The 25,902-nt window shown below is 47.4% G+C and overlaps 1 protein-coding gene across 5 annotated transcripts in view; it reads left to right on the plus strand.

The window, feature by feature from the left end:
• DOP1B (DOP1 leucine zipper like protein B) overlaps positions 1–25,902 on the plus strand; it is a 104,284-nt gene that overhangs the window by 25,225 nt on the left and 53,157 nt on the right. For 4 of the 5 annotated variants that reach the window (XR_009262328.1, XM_058731947.1, XM_058731948.1 and 1 more), the window contains exons 3-12: positions 7,033–7,214; positions 7,839–8,009; positions 13,572–13,761; positions 15,753–15,851; positions 16,191–16,314; positions 18,176–18,285; positions 18,600–18,714; positions 20,751–20,871; positions 22,505–22,624; positions 24,914–25,016. Coding sequence is in view for 4 of the 5 variants with exons in the window: in XM_058731947.1 (XP_058587930.1) it covers positions 7,033–7,214; positions 7,839–8,009; positions 13,572–13,761; positions 15,753–15,851; positions 16,191–16,314; positions 18,176–18,285; positions 18,600–18,714; positions 20,751–20,871; positions 22,505–22,624; positions 24,914–25,016 (1,335 nt within the window). In the remaining variant the exon portion in view is untranslated. Of the gene's footprint in view, positions 1–7,032; positions 7,215–7,838; positions 8,010–13,571; positions 13,762–15,752; positions 15,852–16,190; positions 16,315–16,368; positions 16,458–18,175; positions 18,286–18,599; positions 18,715–20,750; positions 20,872–22,504; positions 22,625–24,913; positions 25,017–25,902 lie in introns of those variants that run through there. The other variant, XM_058731950.1, reaches the window with a different exon arrangement.

Here is a 25,902-nt window from a genome sequence, read left to right on the forward strand (position 1 = left end):
GAAACTTCCCTGGAAATACTCACTGGGCTTTGCCCGCCGGAGAAGCAAGCGTCTGCATAGAGGCTGGCAGGAAAGAGGCAGAGTCGCGCGGCCCTCCCTCGTCCACACCAGGGGTCCAGTCTTGGCAGCTCTTAAACAGCTGGGAACGGATGAAGGGGAAATCAGGAGTTTTCAAGCAGTGGAAGCTGGACTCAGTTCAAGGTGGCTAGTTTGCTATTGAAGGGTTGGAAACACTCAGGAGAGGCTGGACCCAAGTCCCTGGGTCCCTTCAGGGTTTATTAAAAGGAGTTCCTTTGTTCTCTGATAAGGAAAGAGTTTGTGGTTTGTCCAACATGCAAACATCGCTCGAGAGTTCATGGTTCTTGTAGCCCGGCTGCAGGAGCGGTTGGGTGAAACACAGCATTCATTTCTTTTTTCTTTTGGGGTGATAAAATCTACGTAATATAAAATTTGCCGTTTCTTTTTTTCAACGTTTTTTGTTTTGTTTTGTTTTTTTTATTTATTTTTGGGACAGAGAGAGACAGAGCATGAACGGGGAAGGGGCAGAGAGAGAGGGAGACACAGAATCGGAAACAGGCTCCAGGCTCTGAGCCATCAGCCCAGAGCCCGACGCGGGGCTCGAACTCACGGACCGCGAGATCGTGACCTGGCTGAAGTCGGACGCTTAACCGACTGCGCCACCCAGGCGCCCCTAAAATTTGCCGTTTCAACTATGTGAGTGTACAGTTCAGGGGCATACAGCAGTCACCACCATCCGAACCTGAACCTGTTTCCATTAGACATAAACACTAGCTCCACTCACTTCCCCTACCCCGACCCCTCCCATGCTGCTTTCTGTATCTGTGGATCTGACTGCGTTAGGTCCCTCACTTAAGCGGAGTCATAAAGGATTTGTCCTTTTGTGTCTGGTTTCTTTCACTAAGTGCAGTGCCTTCAGGGGCCCTCCATGTTGTAGCATGTCAGAATTTCTTTCCTTCCTTTTTTTTTTTTTTTTTAATTTAACGTTTATTTATTTTGAGAGACAAAGACAGAGTGCCAGTCGGGGAGGGGCAGAGAGAGAGGAAGACACAGAGTCCAAAGCAGGCTCCAGGCTGTCAGCACAGAGTTTAATGTGGGGCTCGAACCCATGAACTGTGAGATCATGACCTGAGCCAAAGTTGGACACTTGCCCGGCTGAGCCACCCAGGTGCCCCACAATTTCCTTCCTTTTTAAGGCCAAGTAATATTCACTGTATGTGTAGACCACATTTGGTTTATCAGTTCATTGGCATTTGGGTGTTTTTTGCCTTTTGGCTGTTGTGAACAGTGCTGTAGTGACCATGGGTGTGCAAATATCTGTTTGATATTTGCTCTCAGTTCTTTTGAACGTGTACCCGGCAGTGGGGTTACTGGATCATATGGTAGTTTGGTAAACAAGTCAAATGTTTAATCTTTTGAGGGGCCACCATGCACAATGCTGTGTGCACAGTGATTACACCATTTTATATGCCCATCGCCAGTGCGCAGCACTCCGTTTTGAAACCTCCTAGGCCAGGGCTATTCTAAATAGAACATTTACTTTTTCAAGAGCAGTGACAGCTCTGGGCATCTGGCTTGATCTCACTCTCAGAGAGGATGCGGCAGAATGCCTCCAGTTTCCAACTGAGAAGTGCTTTTCAGATCCTAAAAGTGGGCCAGCCACATGGGCCAAGCACTTCCGCGTGTCCAGGGATGCCTAAGTGACAGCTTCCAGGTAGAGGAGCTCCTGAAAAAAGACACGGTGGTTCAAACACCACCGTGAGCTCTGAATCTTTAGCAGCCAAAGTGGCAGAGTGAATCATTGGATGACTCATTCTCATCTAAGTTTGCCCTGAAAACATGGAGCCGTTCCCCTCATGGCCATGCATTAGCCCTCAAAGAGAATAAAGGAAAAGTCTTAGAAAGGGAGTCTTCTAAAGGGACACCACACCTTTGTGACCACTGACCAGAAGCAACTGGCTCTTCCTTCACTGGTCCCCCTCCCCCCCACCGCCCCCAGCTTCTGCACACAGGGCAGGGTGATGGCGAGCAGATCACTGTTTCCTTAATGGCATCAGGAGTTAGGTTATGTTCCCCTTCAGGCATGTTTGCGAGATGCTGCTTAGTACTGCCCACGCAGAAGGTGTTTTTAGGGGCTTCTCGTGGCTCAGTCGGTTAAGTGTCCAGCTTCGGCTCAGGTCACGATCTCACAGTTGGTGAGTTTGAGCCCCGCATCCGGCTCTCTGCTCTCAGTGCAGAGCCTGCCTCAGATCCTCTGTCCCCCACTCTCTCTCTGCCCCTCCCCTGCTTGCACTCTCTCTCTCTCTCTCTCTCTCTCTCTCAAAAATAAACAATAAACATTTTAAAAAGTGTTTTTAAATAGGGCCCCCAACCTCCTTTCCTGCAGGAAGTCCATCAGTCTGGAGGAGGAGGTGCTCTGTCTAAGGGAATCCCTTATTTCAGAAAGTGCTTTAAATGCACTACAGACAAAGCGTTTCACTGGCAATTCTTTTTTTTTTTTTATTTAAGTTTTTTTTTTAAATTTTATTTTTTATTTTTTAAAATTTACATCCAAATTAGTTAGCATATAGTGCAACAATGATTTCAGGAGTAGATTCCTTATTCACTGGCGATTCTAATCTCCAGTTTTAAGGCTTGCAAAATGTTCGTTTAGAAATTTTGCCTTAAATATTATTTAAGAAGTAATATTTTATTATCCCTTTTAATCTTCAGCATTGGTGTTTATCTTTGCCTCTGTCTTCCTAAAAGGAAGTTTCGTGTTCTCCCAACTCTACCTCCTCTGTGCAGATTTCCTTTTCCGCTTTAGTGTCTCTTGGGATTTTCATCAAATTTTGGGTCTGCAGTGATCTTACCACCAAACATAAGAGCGGTTTGAGTTTTGCTTTTCTGATTTGATATATTTTTCACCCTTCCTCATCAGCACCCCTAACTAGTGTCCTTGTTTGCTTTTGTGACAATAAAGGGCATTATCTGTAAACAACTGGGTATCAGTCCATTCTTTTATTATTTTTTTTAGAGAAACTTTTTAAAATTTGTTTTTTAATGTTTATTCATTTTTGAGATGGGGGTGGAAGGAACAGAGAGAGAGAGAGGATCCGAAGCGGGCTCTTTACTGACAGCAGAGAGCCCCATCTGGGACTTGAACTCACGAACCGTGAGATTATGACCTGAGCCAAAGTCAGACACTTAATGACTGAGCCACCCAGGTCCCCCATCAGTCAATTCTTTTAAAATTTTTTTTAAAGTTTATTTATTAATTTTGAGAGAGAGAGAGAGAGACAGTGTGAGTGGGAGAGGGGCAGAGAGAGAGAGGGAGACGGAATCCCACACGGGCTACGTGCTACCAGCGCAGAGCCCAACACAGGGCTCGAACTCAGGTCACTGACCTGAGCCAAAACCGAGTCAGATGCTTAACCAGCTGAGCCACCCAGATGCCCCTGCCCATCAGTCAGTTATTTTAAAATGCAGTGTATCTTCTCTCCATCTCTAAGTCTTGTGCTTCCTTTTCAGTTTGTCCTTATTTTTCTTTTAATTTTTTTTTTAATGTTTATTTATTTTTGGGAGAGAGAGACAGTGTGAGTGTGGGCGGGGCAGAGAGAGAAGGAGACACAGAATCCGAAGCAGGCTCCTGGCTCTGAGCTGTCAGCACAGAGCCCGCCTCAGGGCTTGAACTCGCAAACCGTGAGATCGTGACCTGAGCCGAAGTCAGACGCCCAACCAACTGAGCCACCCAGGTGCCCCTTCAGTTTGTCCTTATAGTAAGAGGTCATGTGCTTCCCGGGTGCCAGACAGCGTGCTGTCCTGTTTACATGTGGTGTCTCACCTGATGCTTGCAACTTTGTGAAGCGCCATGATCTTCATTTTTATAGATGAAACTATAGCCAGAAAGGTTAAAGAATTTGCCCAATGAGCAAATAAATGGTGGGACTGGAATGCCAGGCTGTCAGCCCCACGCTCACAAGTTAAACCGGTCTAACGATACTACAGTCTTGTTTGCTTAGCCTCAGCGTGGAAGCACCTGTTGAGTGGCAGGCTCTGTGGGAAGCGGGTTGGCACAGCCACTGTGACCGAGGCACTATTTCAGTCCCGTCATTGGTGATGGAAATCTGCAGGGTGGAATGTCCTGACTGTTCCACGGAGCAGGCTCGCAAGTTGTTTGGCCACATCCTGACTCCAGGTGAGGAACTTGGTTCATGATCCCTGGCTGGCCCTGCTCTGCTCCTGAACCTGTGCGCCTTGATCGAACTTGACAGTCTGATGGGTGAAAAGGATGGTATTTCCTTGTAGTTCTAATTGGCGTTTTTCTTACCAGGAAGGAGGAACAGCTTCCCGGTTTTCTGCGTACGATCTGCTTATCTCCTTTATTCTTGCTGAATTTTCAGATCAAGCAGCATCCTATATTTCTAGGCACCTTTCCCTCAACAGCACAGAGCCCCTGTCTCAGGCATGCCGTGTTTGCGTGGATTAACGTGGACGGCATACAATGAACAACCAGGTCCACCTTTGCTGGTTACAGCCTCCGTTCTTGGTTATATTCCTTTTCCTATATCTTTTTCAAATTACATGAAGTCACACATTCAAATGAAAAATAGCAAGCAGCCCCCCTTCATTTGGAAAGAATGGTTGTGGTTCATCATCATTGCATTTATGTGGGAAGAGGTGTATCAGTCAGGATAAGGAGGGTTATGCCAGGGTAACAAACAATCTCTGATCTCTGTGAGTGTTACAGCATGGTTGAGTTCTGCCTCACTGGGCTGCAAGGGGTTTCTGCTCTGTAATTTCTCAGGGAGCCAGGCTGGGAAGGGCTTCAGCTCAACCCACATTTCCATGATCTTAGAGTCAAGAGAAGAGAACCCGACAAGCTTTGAGTTGGCTCGTAGAGCCTATGCCAATATGACACGTATCACTACTCATCTCTCTGGCCAGAGTAAGTCATGCTGCCACACCTAGGGTCACAAGGGCAGAGAAATGGGATTCTACATGCACAGCCCAAGGGAAGCAGATGCTGGTGAGTCCCGGATGACCACCATGGGAGGTGCATCACATCTTTTCCACCTCAGATAGAAGAAATCCTGAGGATACTGAGGCGAACGAGAGTAGGTAGTGACTTAAAAAACAAGTGCTTTATCCTGATAGAAATAATTGTTACAGGTGAAGACAGAGGCTCTCTCTCCTGCTCTTAAATCCATGGAGAAAGCCCACAGCCACGTTATTGTTAAGCCAGTCAAGTCTCAGACGTGGTTTTCCAAAAGCCGCGTCTTCAGGATTGGCTGGGAGTTGATGCTCGTTGACGCCGGGTGCTGGTTACATTGCCGTTGCCCCTGCTTTTCTGTGTGTCTGAAAACGCCCATAATAAAATGCAGTTTCCTGTGCATTTCCCACATTCATTTTCCCTCTGCCAAAACCCTCAGTTTGTTCTTATCCTTCGTCACAGCATGTGTTTCCAGTCACCTCAGGATTTGTTTTGACAGGAGACATTTAAAAAAAATTAATTTGTTGGCTTTCCCTTTGTTTTAAAATGTCAGACTTATATATATAATGTTTCAAGGTGTTTCTTGATGACTTCTAGTTGCATGAGCTTTTTTTTAAATTTTTTTGAAACATAGGTTTATTGAATTCAAGAGTTCAGTTAGACTCCAGCCTTCCGATGAAAAATATTCTTTTCCTTCCTTTCCCTTTGCCTCCTGCATAACCTCAGTGTATGTTTAAGGTCATTTTCTTCGTTGATCAAAAGAACATGTGGTCCAGTGGCCAGGAGTTGTGACACAGAGTGCAGGTGGCATCACACGTCTTCTGACATTCTTCCAGAACACGCCGGCTTTGTTTCAGGTGCTATGCAGAGTACCCAAGTGATTGTTACAGGTGAAGGAAGACCATAGACCCAGCCCTCAAGTCATTGCCCACCTGAGTCAGCCGTGAAGCAGATGATCAGTAGAACAGGGTTGTAAATCCATGACAGATACGCCCATGGAACCCAGAGTAGCCAGAACTAAGTACGGGGAAGGGGACGGAGGGCCCCTGCCAGGGAGAGCCATTCCGCCTCCGTGAGACGGGGTGCTAGGTCTCATGTGAGGGAGATTAGCAAAGTGGACAGGATGGAGCTTGGGCAGAGAGCCAGGCAGGAATCACAGATGGATCTGAAGTATTAAGAGTCACGGCAGGCAGGAGTCATGCTATGGAGGCCTTTGAGTGGCTTTTTGAGAAGCGTGGACTTCACCCTGTAGGCCTTCAGCAAATATTTGTGGACTGTTCCCTAATGACAGACACTTTGTCTCATAAGGTTGAGTCATGAGGACCCACCCAACCGCAGCACTCTGCTTGTGGTCACTTGAGGCCGGGCAGAACGGCCACAGTCCGCTCACACTCCTGATTGTGGTTCTCAGGTACTGCGAATACGCAGGCAAGGCCCGGCTCAGGAGTGCCGTTGCCGCATCCCAACAGGGCTGGGCGTTTCTCCTGCGGGACGCAGGTCCCTCCCAGCAGGATCACCAGCTGGTGGAGATGCCAGGAGTCATGGCCGAGAGGTGTGCCCCCCCATTTCTTCTGGGGTGACCCCTTGCTCAGAGCCCCCGGCTGTGAAGCCAAGCTGGGAGAATGATGGGGATAACTCAGACCCCTTCTTCTCCCTGGACAGAGTCCAAGGGCTTCCTCAGTGCAAGAACGAGGGTCTTCTTGGGGACAGGGGTCACCTCCCCCAATATGGTCTGTGCTCCGCTGAGCCTCATGCGTGGACTGGAGCCCTCACCTGTACCTGGCTTCCTATGTGTGGCCAAGAGGCTGGTCTGATGGTGACAGAATCTTCCTTGCTATTGATTTTGATACCTGCCTCATCTCCAGCATTGCTGGGGGCTTCCCTGATACCCGTGCCCCCTGGCTCGTGGCCCCCCTGGTGTTCCCCACGATGACCCTCTGTCTTCCTTTTGAATCTGTTCTTGTCTTCCTGGCCTCGACAGATTTACTTTCCATTGTAAACATTGCTCCCTTTTTCCTCCTGTTTTTCCTCTTGTTTTCCAGGCTCTTCAGAGTAACCTGAGGTATTCCTTATTGCCAAGACGGCTCCTCATCAGCAAGAGATTAGCCCAGTGCCTCCATCCTGCTTTGCCCAGTGGTGTGCACCTAAAAGCCCTAGAAACCTATGAGATTATCTTCAAAATTGTGGGGACCAAATGGCTGGCCAAGGATTTGTTCCTGTACAGGTAGAGTAGCTTCCCTACCGTATTACTTTTTTGTTACCTGAGTAATCATATTTCAGTTCACGAGATTAGAAAAGGACAAGCAACGTGGGGGAGTGGTAGGCAACAGTTCATCCTAAAGACGTCAGCAGGAGATGGCCAGGGCTCACCTTCTGGAGGCATCCTCCCCGGCCTCCCCATAAGTGTGTCCTAAGTGGACGTGTAACGTGCATCCTGCCTAGACGTCCGCTCTTTGCCCAACAGCACATTGTGACCATCCCGTGCCAGGCAAGCGTCTCCGTCCCTAGTGTAAATGGCTAGCTGGCTGCTTTTGAAAATCCCCTTTGGGGGCACCTGGGTGGCTCGGTCCGTTGAGCGTCCGACTTCGGCTCAGGTCATGATCTCACAGTTCGTGGGTTCGAGCCCCGCATCAGGCTCGCTGCTGTCAGGCTGTCAGCGCAAAGCCCGCTTCAGATCCTCTCTCCCCTTCTCTCTGCCCCTCCCTCACTTGTGCTCCGCCCAAAATAAATATTTTTTTAAAAACATAATAAAAAAATTAAAATCCCCTTTGGCTGGGTGATTGTGCCAAACTTCTGACTTGGTGTCTCATTTATCCCCCACCCCGATCTCCCTTTCTCTTTCCCAAAGCTATGGGTTGTTTCCTCTTCTGGCGAACGCAGCCATGTCGGTGAGGCCCGTGCTGCTTGGCCTGTATGAGAAATACTTTCTCCCGCTGCAGAAGCTTCTCCTGCCCAGTCTCCAGGCCTTCATTGTGGGCCTGCTGCCCGGCCTGGAGGAGGGCTCGGAGATCTACGACAGGTGGGTCTCATCCAGTGCTGACGGTGGCGGACTGCTGGTGGGGGGGTGGTGCTGGTGCACCGGGGGAGGGGGTGCAGGGGGACCTGCTGGTGCACAGCGGGGGGACGTTGGGGGGCCTGCTGTGTAAGAAGCAGGGAAGAAGGAGCAGCAGGGAAAGGTGCAGAAGTCGGGGTGATGCTTTCCATTGCCGTGGTGGTCCCTGCTTGACCGGATGCTGTGTTCTCCTGGGAACTGCCTTCAGTTACAGGTGAGAGTCAGAAGGTAAGGTTTCCCAGAGTCACATGGTGAGTGAGTGGCAGAGCTGGGATTCTGAGCCACGTAGGTCAGATTCCAAAGTCTTCCTGCTTCCCATTACACCTGGCTGCTTCTGAACGAAAGCAGAGCCATGCTCATTGATGGCTGGGGCTCGAGAAGGCAATGCTAACTAAGCAGAATAGCTCGACACCTTTCAGCAGCACTTTGGGGACATTTGTAAAGCTCCTAGCATAAAAACTCATGGAGGGCTTGTTTCACTCGTGCTTAGGAGAAGAAGGCATAAGTCTATTCAGACTATTGGGTATATACCGTGTCCTGTTTGTCTGGGGAATTATCACATAAGAACTCACTTCCGTTGTATCAACCATCTGATCACTGTGATTACCCTCTATTTAATAGGACCTGTTTTAAGAGCCTGTGTGCAGCCTGACTGGGAGGTTTAGAAACCTTGGTGCTTGCAAAAGTTTTCATTTGATTACACAATGCACTGCCCAGATTTCCCCCACGCCAGAGGCCCCAGCCGCCCCACCTTTGTCATGGCTGTGACTGGGGGGTGCAGGGGCTGGGGTGGAATCAAGGAATCAATCCAAGGTCTATTTGGAGTGCTCCCCTAAATTCAGAGAAACCAGATAACTAGAATGGTTTGGGGGATTGTGGCTAGTGGTTATTAAGGGTGCATTTAAGTCAACAGCATTTGTAGTGGAATTTGACATACCTAACCAAAAATTTACACTGGAACATTTCAAGCTTTCACATAGAGCAGGTGGTGGCTTCCCACTTCCCAGCGGAGAGCCCCCCCTTGCTGTGGGTCTGGTCAGCCGTCCACTTCTGTAGGAGGCAGAGTCTGTGTCACTGCCTTGTTAAGCCGGTGGCCGCATGCAGGATTGGTAGGTGTGTGGAGGTGATGAATGGAAGGTCATGTAGGAGTCAACTAGAGGGCCCTTACCAGATCTGTCTCTTGACTCCTAGTTCAGGCTCTTTCTAGAAGTTCTGGCCCATTCATGTTTCCCAGACAAATATGGTATGTTCACGTGTGTGTACGTAAACGCTTTTTCTGTCATCTGACAGATGAACACATCAGTTCCCTACATGTGTTGCGACTTGTGTTTTTTTTTTTAATCTATAAGAATGAATCACACCAGAAGAGCATAAATAGTTGGGGTGTTTTCGTGTGTTGTCTTAGTTGATCGATGAGGGTTCATTTGAACAGTTGCTAACATTGCTTAATATAGCTTTTTTGTGTGATTTCTTGACATCCGACCAAGAGCTGAGTAGAGCTGCATGAAATCACTGGGTAGATGGAGCTGTGACAGGAAACCAGGCCCAGAGTCATTCGTTTTCAGCTCTCCTAGGTGGTTACTGGTCGAGGGTTCCAGAATCTCTGAGTGGGTGTGCATGGGCACAGTAATGGGAAGATTGCACCAAAGTCTTTGGTCTCCGTGTCCGTGTTAATTTGAGAGAAGTCATCATTTTGAGAGAGTCGTCAGCTCTTTCTCCCCCTGAGTGCTCTGGAGCTGAGTCAGACACCCCCCGGCAGACACTGTGCAGGAACAGGGAAAGGAGGGTCAGTGGGGTCCTGCTGTCCTGTTGGTAGCACATGCAGAGGGGTGAGTTGGGCTGGGGCTGCTGCGGGCAGGGTGACTCACGAGTTTCGCGGAGGTGGAGGCTTCCTGGCTTGTGTGTCAGTGAACCCTAAGAACAGAAACTCTGACCGGTGTTAGGACTTCTTATTCACCCTGGCTTTCCGACCCTTGTATGCCTGCAGATGTCTTTTCTAAAGTGGCTATGAGGGGCACCTGAGTGGCTCAGTTGGCTTAGTGTCTGACTCTTGGTTTTAGCTCAGGTCATGATCTCATGGTTGTGAGTTTGAGCCCCGAGTCTGGCTGTGTGCTGACAGCATGGGGATTCATTCTGTTTCCCTCTCTCTGCGCCTTCCCCACTTGTGTGCGCACTCTCTCTCAAATAAAATAAAATAAAAACAAAATAAAATAAAAGTGCTGTGAAATAGCTTCATAGCTGTGTTTTGCTGCACTGAGAAAACAAGAGTAGTTTGGAGAAAATCTCGAACTCCTGAGGAAATGGAGGAAAGGTGAATATTGTCAGAGGTTTGTAAGCAAGCAAAAACTGCTTGGCAGAGATTTTCATGTAAGTTAGTGGTTCTCAGCTGGGGTGATTCATGTCCCCCACGGACATTTGGCATCATTTTTGGCTGTTACCACTGAGATGGAGAGGGTGTTACTGGCATCTAGTATAAACATCCTGCAGTGACATGGTTGTCCCCACAGTGAAGACTTACCTGCCTCAAAGTCCCTCGTGTCAGGGTTGAGAAAGCCTGACTTAAATGGTAGTTGAAACATTTATTGACCTTTCTTTTGGTCGGTTCCAGGCACCATGATGATCAGCTCTGCTGGCTCTAGAATTTTTGTACTCTGGTCATGTATCTGTGGCGGTGCAGGACACTGTTGTCACTGTTGTGCTTGTTCATATGGCCACACCTCGAGCTCTTTGCTCCTGTGACAGGTTGGCTTTCCATGACTATCCCCTACACAAGTGGCAAGTTGGGAAAGGCTTGGGGCTTACAGCAAACAGCCTGTGTCACTGACTATCCATTGAATAGAGAGTGAGCTTGTGTTTGCAGGAGGCACGAGAGAGCGGCAGGCAGGGTGAGGCAGGAGGCATGGAAATAGGAGGGGTCCAGAGGCTGCTTTGGTTGCTGATTCGATCTGAATAGAAAACATTTGAGTCCCGGGCTCTAAACGGTGTAAGCTAATTTCACATTGGAGATGATAGGAGTGATTCTTACTTAGTAGAGAGTTATTTGGCTTTTCTTTATATATATAAGGATTATTTATTCATTTTGAGAGAGAGAGAGAGAGAGAGATAGAGGAAGAGAAGCCCAAGCAGGCTCCACACTGTCAGCACAGAGCCTGACACAGGGCTCAGTCTCAGGAACGATGAGATCGTGACCTGAGCCAAGGTCAAGAGTTAGAGGCTTAATCGACTGAGCCACCAGGCGCCCCAGAGAATTGCTTGACTTTTAACCCAGTTATCTTGCCCTTCACTTTAATCTCCTTAGCAAAGTCTTGTCACAATTGCCCTTTTTTGAACTACAACATCATTGACATTTTTAACGTCTATTAATTTTTTTAGGATAAAATGAGACATAAGCTGCATTTCTCCAACAAAGGGAACTAGCCCGTGCACGCTGAATGCAAAAGGGATAGCTTAGGCGGCACCTCCCCCATTGCTGGACAGTTGAACCCTCCGTGAATAGCTCGTGGTTGGTGTTCCGTGGAACTGACTTTGGGAATACCCTGTTCCAGCAAAGGGAGATGCCGCAGCAGTGAGTGCACCGCTGTGTCTGCGATGGGCTTTATCTAAGCATCAGTCCCCGGAGAGGGGTCGGGCTTTATCTAAGCATCAGTCATCCCCTGAGAGGGGTCCCGGAGAGAGGGGAGCTCTCCCAGGGTTTTCTCAAATCTCCTGCTGTAGGAATCTCTTCCTAGCTCCAGACCGGCCTGTCGGCCTGTCCAGTGCGCTGCAGCCGCCGCTGCTGAGTGAGTGGCGCTCCTGCCTCAAATCGGGGCCTTTGCTGGGCTGTTTTCAGAGCTGGGCGAGATAAGCTCAATTTGTTTGCTCAGCCTCAATAGAAGACCAGTCGATATCTTTAGCCACCAAACATTCTGTGTGCTTTTCCTGAACATTTGGCTGTCATTCGTGCCTCTTCAGTTTTGGTTTTTTCTGCAGAGGTGGTAATGTGCATCACGTGCACAGTAAAATTCAAGTATTTTATGACTAAAAGGGTCAGACTAGTTTTATTTATTATTTTTTTTAAGATTTTAAGTCATTTCCTTACCCAACAAGGGGCTCGAGCTCACAACCCCAAGATCGAGAGTCACGTGCTCTACAGACTGAGTCAGCCAGGTACCCCAGACTAGTGTTAAAGAGAACAAAATTTACTGTTAATATAAAGAGGTAGTAATTTTCTGTACGAAATGCCTTTGTGTACCTTGAACTGATTATCGACAAGTAAGCTGAAGGTGACTCGGGTCGTAATAAGAGGGAAAGAGTGACACTCCTCTCCCCGTGTTTTTGGGTGCCAGACAATCATCTGGACCCTAGGGACGTGTCAGCAAGCAGAGCAGACCTGGTAGTAATGGGTGGGAGGTGATAGCTCTGTTCGCCTGTGCTAAGGTTTACGGGAGACTCTCAGGTCATGGTCCGAACATCTCCATCTCTTCTCCGTATCTCAGAGCCACAAGCTAACATGCACAGAGGTTAAACTCATCCTAGGGACCCTTGCCAGGAAGCAGACACAGGATCTGGACAGCACAGGCCTGATTCTGGGAACCTGGGTAGGCCACTGAGTCACCCTGGACGACCAGTCCTGTGATTGTTGCCTGTCTTCTTTGCCAGTAGGAAACCCGACAGGTAGAATTCTTTTGGATTTTGAGTCACTTCGCTCATTAAATGAAATCGCTTTGTGGAGATTTCCCTCTGCCATTTACTGACAGGTGCTGTCATTGGCCCCGTAAGCCGTTCTCACTGTTGACGGGGAAGGTGCCCTAGTCAGCTGCAGGCACACCACTGAGCGGAGAGGGGCCGGGCCTTGGTCAGTGTCCGTGGAAAAATAAGCCCGGACCCGCTGAGGACCCTGCTTCTCTTCAAGGGCGGACGTGGAGTTGCTGATGTCCCGTCATGGGAGAGAGACCCAGATAGAGATAAGAGACAAAGGAATGTCAGACATCAGCAGGAGAGCGTCCCAGAGCCGGACTCAGCAGAGGGGGTGCTGTGGATGGAGTGACAGGCTTTATGGGATTTGCAAATTCCCAGGGGAACTTTGTCCCCAGTGTTTCTAAAGTCAAATGTCCCTTGGCTCTGCTCAGATGGAGGGCTGTCTTTATCATTATTTGAGTCTCCAGTCAGTCGCACTGACCTTTTATTTTTTATTTGACATGTTAATGAAAGTGACTGGTCTGCTCATCCCCTTTTTGGTGGTGGAACCGCCCACCCACCGGGTCTTGCAGCATCAGGAGCCACAGATGGATCTGAGCCACGGTGCCACCACCAGTCAGACATTTCCTGTTGGCCAAGAAGCTGTACCTCTCAGCGACATGCTTGTTTTAGCAAATTCAGTTTCAGTGATGGCCAGCAGGTGGACAGAACAGAAAAGCGAGAGGCGGCAGCCTCTCAGAACCACGAAGAAATGGTCCCACAGCCAGGGGAAGGCGAGCAGGGGCTGTTGGTTACCGTGAGACACGGACGCCTGGGACCAAGCCCTTACCTTCCGTAACGTCTTGTCCACAGAACAGACGCTCTGCTCCTGAGGCTGTCCCTGGTGGTCGGCAAGGAGGTGTTTTACGCTGCCCTTTGGGGGAGTGTCCTGGTGAGCCCCGCCATCCGCCTTCCTGCCTCGCTCTTCGTGGTGGGCCACATCAGCAGGGACTCGCCCGGCAAGGAGCAGAAGTACATGCTGGGGACGGATTACCAGCTCACGGTGGGTGCTTTGCTTCTCACGCGGGTGGAGCGGGGCACGCAGGTCCCGGCTTCCTGGGCACAGGCCGTCACTGGGGCTGCAGAGGGGCTTCGGAGAGCGGCAGGGAAAGGGAGGTGTTGCAAGCTTCAGAGCATGTGTGCTCTGCTGCTGAGCAAAACGAGGAGGAGGCTTCGAGGCGGCGTCGGTACCCAGAATGAAACCCAGGATGGTGGTGTTTGTTTTCAACATACGCGTTAACTAACGCTTTACATATTCAAACAAGTACTTGCACCTAAGGAGGGCCCTTCGGGAAGCAGTTAGCTGTGACCAGTGCTCTGAGGCCTCACGGAGTCTTGCTGTAGCTAGAACCTCGTTTCCTCCCTGTCCTGTGTCACACTGCACACTGTCCACACATCAGGCTCCCTCTTCCTCCAGCCACTGTCTCTGTTAGTCCTGTTCTTGCCGTCGTCCTCTCCTCTGGCTGCTCTCAAACCTAGACTGTCAAGGTTCTTCCTGTGTCCATCCCCAGGCCCTTTGGAGGGCCGCTTTCTTTCCTGGCAAGGTCATCCCTTCCCTTGACCTTCCCAGATCTTTAGACTTAACGTCTTGTGTGTCTGATGGCCCGCAGTCTGTCGCCACCTAGTGGTAAAACTGAACAGCTTTGTCCATTTCCGCTGCTCTCCTTTCAGCTTCTGATCCTTGCTCTGGACCACATCATAATCTTCTGACTGCCCATCCTCTGCCCATCCAGACTTGTTTTTTGTGTTTTTTTGTTTTTGTTTTTGTTTTTTTTTTTTACTGCTCTTAGCTCTTTGCTTTGTTAAAGCATAGCTTTGTTCATATCCATACCATGCTTGAAAAATATCTGGCTTCCTCTTGCCTACAGATAAAGTCCAAACTCGAGAGTATTATAGGTTTGCTTCCAACCCACCAGTCTCACTCTCCCATCAGGCCCTCTGCACCCCCAAACTGACTGCCCGGCCTGCCCTGCAAGTCTGTGATGCTGCCTCCCTGCTCCTTGCCCTCATTCCCCACCCCTTCTCCCCCGGCCTCAGTGCAGGCCCTCCCTGACCTTCCCGCTCAGCTTTCCTACAGAACTCCAATGTTTTCCCTCCTCTCTATCGAATTAACATTTCCCTTATGGCTCTTCTCAACTGTTCTGCATCTGTGTTCCTGTATATCTATACTTGGAAAAGACACACAGAGTATAGATTGAATTGGTTTGGAATCCATGTAACTGAATGGAGTTTGGGGTTAGTCAAAAGATCCTACCGGAACCTAAAGACATTCCTTTCTGGATCCTAGAATTTGAGGCCTTAGAACCTGACCATCTCGTCCAAGCCCTTCAAGCTCTCAGATGCAACGTGTGAGAGCTGCAGCTGATCCACTGTCCGATGTTACACTGTTTACAATCTCCTTGGGAACTTCCTGGGTGTGACCTGGAATGTCCCATACATGCAGAGGGCAGGGGGAGGCCAAAGGAAGAGGCAGGCCACTCCAGATTGGTCGGCGGCCAGTTTACTACGCCGGGGAGCTTACTGATGAGGCTTGTCTTGGGTGGGCACAGGACAAGTAGATCTCTGCATCCAGCTGCCAGATTGTAAAAGTTTACTATGTAGAGACTTTGCCTGGGTCGGTCACATATACCATGCAGGTGTCGTCAGTGCCACATCACCATGTCAAAGCTGCGTCCCTCAGGCAGCTTCTGAGGCAGGGAAGGCAAGCAGAACGCACACTCCCAGGACAGAGGAGAAGGTGAGGAGCCTCCAGCTCACAGGTCAGCCAGGTCACGTCATCTCGATGACCTCCTCTCACCACCCCACCCCCAGTGTCTAGAGCTAGAACCCATATTTCCACATTGCTGCCTTACTGTTGTATTCCATGTGATTTAACACAGTGGTTTCAAGATTCCCAGGAAGAGTTAATTTTATTTTTGTGAGTGTAAAGAGTAGCCTACAAATGATGTTAATTGACTTGGGAGTGAAATGTCCCTGCTGTTTTATCATCTACAGGTAAAGTCTCTGTGTGCATCACTGTTGGACTCCAATGTTCTGGTGCAAAGAAATAATTTGGAAATTGTTCTGTTCTTCTTTCCATTTTATACATGTCTGGTAAGCTGTTTGTGTTCTCCCAGGAAGTCCCTAGTATTCCCGAGGATGTGGGGGGCAGGGGGCAGGTGGGACAGATCCAGGCAGCTTTATAGCAGCCACTTTGCGGTCACCATTTGCTTCCAGCTGGCTGAAGCGTCCTTGTTCATTTTTGTGAGGATGGTGTTTTCGTAGCAAAAACTGAGTAGCTTCTGTCCGTGGGCATCGTGAAGAACCAACCCCTTTTGAGAACTACCTTTTTAAGAGCAACCTTGGTAGACCGGTAAGGAAGGGCCACATTCAGAAAGCCGATGATCTACTTGTTCATCCCTCTGCAGTAAAGTTTTCTCTGTCTTCCAATAGGATTCCAACGAGAGAGCCATTCCTCTGCTCAGATCTGACATCGTGCATATCCTGTCAGCCGCCACCCAGACCCTCCTGAGAAGAGATATGTCTCTAAACAGAAGACTTTATGCGTGGTTACTAGGTACTGAGCAGTATACGACAATCGAAAGTTGAAGTTAACATGAAACCTTATAGTGCTGATTTGTGGATCAAGTTTCAGTCTTGGTGATATGTTTCTGAATCATGAAGTATGGAGAGAGGGCACACTGACGGAATATGGCACCGGTCAGATGAGTTCTGCCTACGCTGTAGCTTTGCTTATGTTGCAGCTGTTACACAGAAAACAGGGAAATAAACAAATGGTTTTTTTTTTTTTTAATTTTAGAGATTGAGAGAACGTGTGCGATTGGGGGAGGGGGAGACAGAAAGGGAGGGAGGGAGGGGGAGAGAGAGAGAGAGAAAGAGAATATCTTAAGCAGGCTCCACGCTCAGTGCGGAGCCCGACGTGGGGCTCGATCCCATGACCCTGGGATCATGACCTGAGGCAAAATCAAGAGTCAGCCGCTCAGCAGATTGAGCCACCAGGTGCTCGTAAATGGGATATTTAAAATGCTCACTGAATTGCATTTTAAGAAGCTTGAAATACCACAAAAACTTGTAGTGAAACCTCCTTCAAGTAGAAGCTTGCTGCTATGAAGAAGTCTCATGGGCTTGCAGGGTGTGAGAGCAAACCCACAGACGGTTTGATACAGATGGAAATGTTTGTGGTATTGACCTAAAGTGTTGGAAGACATTTGGAACCGACTTTGGGAGAGCCTGAGAACCCGGGCCCATGTTTCTGTGCACAGCCCATAAACTTGTAGAAAAGCCTTTGATGGTTGGTTCACAGGGACAGAGTTCAGGAAATCCCAGGGCTTGGAGGCTAGCACTTCAGAATTTTATAAATCTGCATGTTCGTGTACCTGAGCACAGGTGGCACACAAAGTGACCATGAAAGGACTCCACAGCTTTTTTTTTTTTTTAAGACTTTATGATTTTAGAGCAGTTTCAGGTTCACAGCAAAATTAAGAGGAAGGTACACAGTTCCCAGCTCCCCCTCCCCGCCACAACCTCCCCACCAGGGTCGCACGTGTGTCACAGTCTGTGAACTGGGGCTGGCACGTCATCACCCAGCGTCAGTGGCTTCCACCAGGGCTCACTCGTGGTGGTGAGCATTCTGTGGGCTTGGACACATGTAAGGACACGCGTCCACCTTTACAGCATCACGCAGAGTGGTTTCACTGCCCTAAAGAATCCTTTGCTTCTCCGCTTTTACAACTCTCAACATATAGGTCTTCTCACACCAAAGTCAGGAAGTTCTCTGAACCCTTTCCTTCCTCTCTTCTCCCTAGTTACAGAACTGCCAGAACCCATTGCATGGAAGCCAGTGAAGGATGTCAAGAAGAATATTTACAGACTCTTTAAGCATTTTTATCAAAAGGATGATTCTGATGAATGCTCAGCTCCCGCTTAGTTGACCTTGACTTGCTGTATATAGAGGACCTGGGAACAAGTTGAGTGCTGGCTCCCACCTGTTAGCCTCAGCCCCAGAATCAATGCTCCTAATACCATGAGATGCCTTTCTTGCCCTGAAGACCTCACAGACTTACCCAGAACTCACAATAAGAGCATATAGAGGAGAATAGCTTGAGTTCACATACTGCCATATAAATGCTGGATTTTAAAAATGATCCTGTTTCCATTAGGTCCTTGTAATCAGACTTATCCAAGACAGGGTGAACTCTTGGGATGAACTAAATTGATGCCTGTTGAGCTGGAATCCTTAGCATACCACTTTTTTTATCAGAAGAAGAAAATGTGACTTAGTTTCACCAGGTTGGAATTTGGTTTTCTGTTGGAGGAGTTCTCTTTTTAAAAATACCGCAGCATGAGACCCTTGCATAATGTTATGTACCTTAAAATTATAGATCTTGTTACAGCTCATGGCTCTTGTTCTCTTGCAGGTTCAGATATTAAAGGAAATACCGTTGTGCCAGAATCCGAACTCTCAAATTCTTACGAAGACCAGTCCTCGTATTTTTTTGAAAAATATTCTAAGGATCTTTTAGTTGAGGTAAAGGAGACTTTCTGGAAAGTAGGTCCCAATCAGAACATTCCTGATCATGATTCCTCAGTAGATTGATTTGTAGGACCTCAAAGTAGATGTTGGGAATGTTGCTGGATACGCGGTTGGGAAAATTCTGTGTGTGTCTGTTTCATGCCCTGTGACTGGTTTTCTATCAGAAATACTATCCCAGAATACTTAAAATTAGAAAAAACCAATAGTGTCATACTGTGCTTAAAATTAGAAAAACCAAGAGTGTCATGCTGTGCTACAGTGTCCTACAATATCCTAATAATATGTGGCTTTTTTGGGGGGAAAAAAAGGGTCTAGCTGAGATACTGCACCAGAAGTTCTCAGATGCTGACATAGAGGAACGCCATCATGCGTATCTGAAGCCTTTCCGCATCCTCATCAGTCTTCTGGACAAGCCGGAAATAGGTAATGTTAGAAGTGCGGTTACCGGGGTGCCTGGGGGGGGGGGGGCTCAGCCGGTTAAGAATCCGCCTCTTGATATCAGCTCAGGTCATGATCCCAAGGTCGTGGGATTGAGCACAGTGTCGGGCTCTGCACTGAGCATGGAGCCTGCTTGGGATTCTCTTTCCCTCCCTCTCTTTGCCCCTCCCCTGCACTCGCTTGCATGCACATGCACGCTCGCTCACTCTCTCTCTCAATAAACTTTAAGGAGAAAAAAAAAAAAAGAAATGCGGTTATCCTCATAGGCCCGATGTGGATTGCCTGTGTCGAGGGAGTTAAACTTGGCGAGACACAGTCAACATGTTATTTTGAATATAATTCAGTCATTGGAATTTCAGAATCTTGAAGCATTTTCATCACCTTGTGTGTTCAGTCATCCTGTCTGGGCACCACTTAAAAGTTTTGCACGATAACGTGAATGCTTTTGTTGGAAAAATACCTTGGAGCTCCTATCGTGCGCATCTGTGTGTGTGCCCACAGAGCACATAGGGCACTGATTGTGTGAGAATGTTTCCTCCGTCCAACGTCATGCTTCAAATGCACTTTGATCTTATTTTCAAGTGAGTAGGGATCCTCCTCCCTCTCTCTGCCTCACGACCTGGGGAAAGCCACGTCTGCCGTGTGGGCCTCGGTCTGTTCCTCTGCCAAATGAAAGGGGTTGAACTAGACTCCAGCTCCTGAAGGGTCCCCTCTTGCACACTGTGGTCCTGTGAGTGTCAGCTAAAAACACAATGACCTCTGTCCCTTGCTTAGAGAATAGAAATTGCTCTGATATCCATTCACGGTAAGATTTTAACATCCAATCGCTTGAGTGGGGGAGGGGCAGAGAGAGGGAGACAGAGAATCCCAAGCAGGCTCTGCAGTGTCAGCACAGAGCCTGATGCGGGGCTCGAACACACGAAACCGTGAGACGATGACGGAGCTGAAACCAAGAGCCTGACGCTTAACTGACTGAGCCACCCAGGCGCCCCAAAAGCGTTCGACGTTCTTATGCTGTAGGTAAAATATACTTGGGGCTGATCGTCAAAAAAGTTCTCAAAAATGCATAAATAAAAGTTTTCTGAGGCACGTTTTTGGTTTTGTGGAAAAGCAGCATCAAAGATTAATCTGCTGATTGCTTTTTACACGGATACATTGAGAGAGCTTTCACTTTCTCAGAATCAATCCTGTTTTCATCCCTTTGCACACTTGGGTGAGAAGTCGCTCCCTTCACTGCCTGGTGGCTGCTGGTTGTGGGGCAGAAATGTCCAGCCACCTTCCACCTGCCTGATTGACAGCAGTGCTTCTCTAACCTGCGGCTGGTCCAGTTCTTTTGTGCCATTTTAATAAGCTTTTCAAGAGCAGTGTTATTTTTTTTGTGGGGTTCTGGCTCACGATTAAAAGGATTTAGACGGGCACCTGGCTGACTCCGTAGGTAGAGCATGTGACTGTTGACGTTGGGGTTGTGAGTTTGAGCCCCTTGTTGGGCTCGAGATTACTTTAAAAGAAAGATTAAAAGCAAAAACTCAAAGTGTAAAAAAAATTTTTTTTAATGAAAAAATAAGGAAAGTTGCCCTATTCTACTCTGTTGGTATTTATGCCTGGTAACGTCTCTGGCCAGAGGTGATGCACACTTAACACACACCAAGCACACGCCCTGGGTCCGTCAGGCAGAAGCAGGTGTGGGCAAGTTACTTAACCTGCCTGCCTCTGTCCCCTTATCTGTAGTCCGTACAGCAGTCGGTACCTGGTCGCGTGGCTGTTGTGAGGATGGAATAAGTTAATAGATACAACGTGCTTAGGGCGCTCTCCAGCCCGTAGTGTGCGTGACGGAAATGCTGGCCGTTTACATGAATGTTGTTCCCCCAACTTAATAAAGTTGTCATTATCAAACTAAAGTTTCTGAGCATTTTAGACTCTAAGATTGTGTGTACGGTTCCTCTCTATTTCATGCGTACGCCATTTATTTACTTATTTAAATACGGATTATTAACCTCTCTCTGTTTTCTTTTTCATCACAGGGCCTCGAGTGGTTGGGAATTTGTTCCTTGAAGTCATCCGGGCCTTTTATTCTTACTGCAGAGACGCTCTCGGCTCTGACCTTAAACTTAGCTACACCCAGAGTGGAAACTCGCTCACAAGGTACGGGTTTGGCCTCCAGCTTCGCACTTCTTCCTCCCTCCCTGATGCTGCTCGTCTCACTTCCCCTGCCATGTGGTATAAAGTGGGCGGGGCTGGAGAAAGATGTGGCAGACATGGTGCCTTGGAGTATGTAGTTCTCTCTCAACCCTGGGTTTTGTTTTTGTTCCTTTTAAGATAGTGCAGTGTCTTCCTTTTGACTTTATTATTTTTTTAATGCTTTTATTTATTTTTGAGGGAGAGAAAGAGAGAGAGTGTGCACAAGCGAGCCAGGGAGGGCCAGAGAGAATCCCAAGCAGGCTCCAGACCCCAATGCAGGGCTCGATCCATGAGATCATGACCTGAGCCGAAACCAAGAGTCGGATGCTTAACTGACTGAGCCACCCTGGTGCCCCTTACTTTATTCTTGATGTAGTTTCCTTCTGCCTGAATTAACATTGGATATATTGAAAATTTAAAGCTATTTGAGGATTTATCTGGCTTCTTAATTGTAAATGTACCAAGAGTTCTGAGTGTTTGCTTTTTTCCTCCCAGAATTTTTCCTCTTTTCCTCCCCTTTTTTCCTGTTTTCTCCCAGAATTACTGTTTTTCTAAATATGAAAGTAACCATGCTCTTTGTGGAACATACCAGTATTTGAAAATGTCAAGAAAAAAGATACCACCCATGCTCCACCACCCTTGAGAGAAAAACATAAAACGTTTTCATTTCTTTCCAAACTTTGAATGTATATGTAAATATACAGATGCCTGCCTTTTATTTTAAAGATGGTATTATGAGCTATTTAATTGCCTGTTTTTTCTTTTAAATGCAAGTTGTGAGTAGCTCTGCTCTCTTCTACAATGGAATATAATGGTTGTCTTAGGTTCCTCAGTAAAGATTGATCATCTGTTTAAATGAATCCTGACCGATTGGTCAATCTCCTGCTGACCGACTTGTAGGTGGCTTCCAATTTTTCAGTGTTTTTAAATGGCCTTGCAACGGTATCCTCATGCATATATCTTTGGGTGACCATGCAAGGATTTCTGTAGGGTAAATCCATAGAATAAATTTCCTGAGTCATAGAAGATACACATTTAAATTTTAGCCAAATTTCCCACCCAAATGGGTATACCATATTATTTTACCAACAGACTATCTCATTACCCACAGCTGGACTCAAACTGGTTTTCTATACCAGATTCTTTTCACAACAGCTCTGACACTTATTTCTTTTTATTTCTTTTTTAAATGTTTATTTTTGAGAGAGAGAGAGCATGAATAGGGAAGGGGCAGAGAGAGACGGAGACACAGAATCCCAAGCCGGCTCCAGGCTCTGAGCTCTCAGAACAGAGCCTGACACGGGGCTCGAACTCACAGACCACAAAATCATGACCTGAGCCCAAGTCATATGTCTAACCAACTGAGCCACCCAGGCGCTCCTCTGACACTTCTTTCTAAGAGAATGTGTCAATATAAATCCTGTTTAGGATGGCATGCAAACTCTTTCCAGTAACAGGACAGTAACATTTTTATCTTTCTTGGGATTTGTCCATCTCTCCAGAAACAGGTAAATGAATTACAGGTTTTCAGGAACAGTGTCCTTGTAGTGAAGGGTTTCTCATGGATATAGTTAAGAGTCTCCACCTTCCCTTACAGTGCAATAAAAGAAAACAGAAATGCCTCGGAGATTGTTAAAACGGTGAATTTGCTGATCACTTCCTTAAGCACAGACTTTCTCTGGGATTATATGACAAGGTGCTTTGAGAACTGCTTTAGGTAAGTGTCCAGTTCCAGATTATAGAATGTTCAGGAAGGACTGGAAGCTCTTGTGGTTTCATAGCTGCTTTTTGTGGCTCAGGGTGGGTGATCTCTGCTGAGCACACGACAGGAAAGAATTCAAATCTTAGCGGAATAAAAAATATTGCCATTAAGAAGGTTCAGGTAATCTCCGCCACATAATTCTGAAGCTTTTTTATTTATTAATTTTAATTAATTGATTGATTAATTGATTAATCAATTAATCAATTAATTAACTGAGATGAAAATCCTGTGCATTTTCAAGTTATGTTGACTAAATAGACTCTTTGCACAGTTCTCCTGGAGGCTGATGTGTTTAAGGAGGCTTAGTTTTGTGGCTCTGTGTCTAGAGTGAGTGGTTTTGAAATCACCAGTCTCCTTAAATTCTTACTGAAATTGTTCCATAACAGGTCCGATAAAAGCGTAATGTCTCAGCTGCCACAATCAGCTTCAAGTCACCTTCGGTCTGATGACTTGTACCACCTTGACATCGTGGATGGTGGCCCCGCTGTGGGGATCCACGTGCCTCCCTGCGAGCCTTTCCCCAGTCCCTCCCCCTATAGCAGGGGAGTAGCGTCATTTCTCAGAGCCCGTCTTGTCCTGAGTCCCCCTATCAGCCTTCCCTCCTGTCACCCTTGAGTGCGATGCTCTGTGCTGTCACTGTCCTCCACTACCCAGCAGCTTAGCAGAAGCTTGACTTGTCGCTTCCTGTGGGCCCTTCTCTGGCCTCAGAGCCCTACACGCACTCACTAACGCCTTGGGACAGCCCAAGGAGAAGTAGGCCCTTGTATCACGTAAGAAAGCCGGGGCCCAGTGAAACGCAGCCCTTGTGTGGCTGCGCGGCAAGTTAGCAGCAGCCGAGATGGGAACCTGGGAGCGCCTCACTTCCCGGCTGCTCCCACAGTGCAGCTCTGTGTCCTCTAGAGCCAGGTCCCGGCAGGTGTTCAAACCTGTGATGAATGAATTATAGCTGGACCCACGGGCAACCCAAGGCCACGTTATACTGAAGCTGGACTGTATTTTGGTCAGCGTGTTTCCACTTCAGAGTTAGAAGGTGTGCTTTCTTTTTTTAAAAAAATCAACTACGAAACATATCAAGTGTAAGGAAAACCAAGAAGTAATGTCAGATACACATGCACCCATTACTGAAATTATAGTGAACCCTTGGCCATTTTTTTTTTTCAGATTTCTTTTTTTTAAGGAATAAAATGTTGCTACCCAGATAGAACTAATTCCTACCTTCCCAGCACCTTCCCCCTTCTTACTGGGATTATTAGTGTCCGTCCTAGCCGTGATGTTGTTTGTGCATTTATAACAAGTGCGTATCCAGAAATGATACAGTCTCGTGTGTCTGTTCAGGCTTTACATAAGCGGCATCAGGTTGTATATAACTTTTTACAGTGTGCTGTTTTGGTGGTGGGTTAACAGTCCTTTGGAGAGCAGTCTGTACACCTGGTAAAAACACTAGTTTCAATTTTTCCATTGTTGCAAATGTCCTTTGTCCTGTCTCTTTACACATACATGCGCAAGTTTCTTTAGAGGAGACACGGAGAACAGTTGCCTAGGCTAGAGTGTGTGTACTTCTTCACAGTGCTCAGATAAATGCCAAGATAACTACATGGTAATTTGTGGTGAAGACAGTGAACTCAGGTCGAGTTGTCCCATGAGAGCTAGATGAATCCAAAGTTACTCTGTTTTGAGCACCGATACGTATCTATTTTTTAACTTACCTATTTAACCAGTCACCTGCTTCTTTAAAAAGAAGTGTTGAGTTTTATAGCATAAGCAGCCACCGATAGAGTGGAGCGGTGTGGACACTGGAGAGTCTAAGCCGCTCCCGTGCCGAGCTCATGGGGGTTATGGGGAGGCGCTGTGTCAGGTTGCTTTCAGGAAAGTAGAACGACTGCTCAGCCTGCCCTTCTCTAGCCAGGCGCCTTCCCTCGGAACATGCCTTTGGTTTGGGGCTGGGGACCTAGTGTTGCACCCGTAGCAGAGCTCCGGATCCGCTGGCCGTGGAATCCCACCTGGGTGTGGGACCACCCTCATCTGAACTGATGAAGTTCAGATCTGACCAAACCCGTTTTGGAGATAAGCAAATTCAAGACACTGACACTTCTTTGTGTTAGTTTTAAAAAGCTTAATTATGAGAATTACAGAAGCTATCTTTCATTATGTTTGAAATAGAGGAACTTTATTGGACATCATGAATGCTTGAAATTACCATAGGAGAAAGAACTGACTTGTTTTTCTTTCCTGTGACTTCTGTAGACCAGCGAAGCAGAGTTACACTGTTGGGAACAGCATCAGCCCTCCTCCGACGGTCTCGGAGCTCTGTACCCTTCTGGTGTTCCTTCTGGATGTTATTCCCCTGGTGAGGCTGCTTGCTGTGAAGAGGAGGCTCCATGCTTGGCTGATATTTATGCTTTTCATTAGTGTCGTTGGCCTGATAAACCTTGCCATACTGAAAAGTGGTTTTACGTAAACACACAACACTTTTTTTTATGTTTATGTATTTTATTTTATTTTTTTTTAACATTTATTTGTTTTTGAGAGACAGAGAGGCAGAGCGTGAGCAGGGGAGGGGGAGAGAGAGATGCAGAATCTGAAGCAGACTCCACGTTCTGAGCTGTTTGTTAGCACAGAGCCCGATGCAGGGCTTGAACTCACGAACTGCAAGACCATGACCTGAGCTGAAGTCGGATGTTCAACCGACGGAGCCAGCCAGGTGCCCCTTTAATGTTTATTTTTGAGAGAGAGAGACAGAGAGACAGAGACAGAGCATGAGTGGAGGAGTGACAGAGAGAGAGACACAGAATCTGAAGCAGGCTCCAGGCTCCAAGCTGTCAGCACAGAGCCCAACGCGGGGCTCGAACCCACAAACCGCGAGATCATGACCTGAGCTGAAGTTAACTGACCGAGCCACCCAGGTGCCCCCAATGCACGACACTTTTAATGTTTGTTTTAGCGCAGAGAATGTAGCTGCTACACAATGTTGTTTAGTAGTGAGAGTAAATGTGCCTCTAGGTAAAATTGTGCAGTTGACTAATTTTCTCAAAGGAAGCTAATTTACTTAATATAGAAACAAATGTGGCAATAGTTTTCTACTAGAAAAGGTAAAGACAGTTGAAAAAAAGAGGAAGAATGTCCATTGATTTGTCTAGATGAAAAAGAAAATACTTTGTTTTCTGATTTGGGAACGAACATAAAACTTATGCTCTTAAAAAATGGACTTTTCGGGGCACCTGGGTGGCTCAGTT

Source organism: Neofelis nebulosa, chromosome 5, assembly GCF_028018385.1.
Source record: "Neofelis nebulosa isolate mNeoNeb1 chromosome 5, mNeoNeb1.pri, whole genome shotgun sequence".
NCBI lineage: Eukaryota > Metazoa > Chordata > Mammalia > Carnivora > Felidae > Neofelis > Neofelis nebulosa.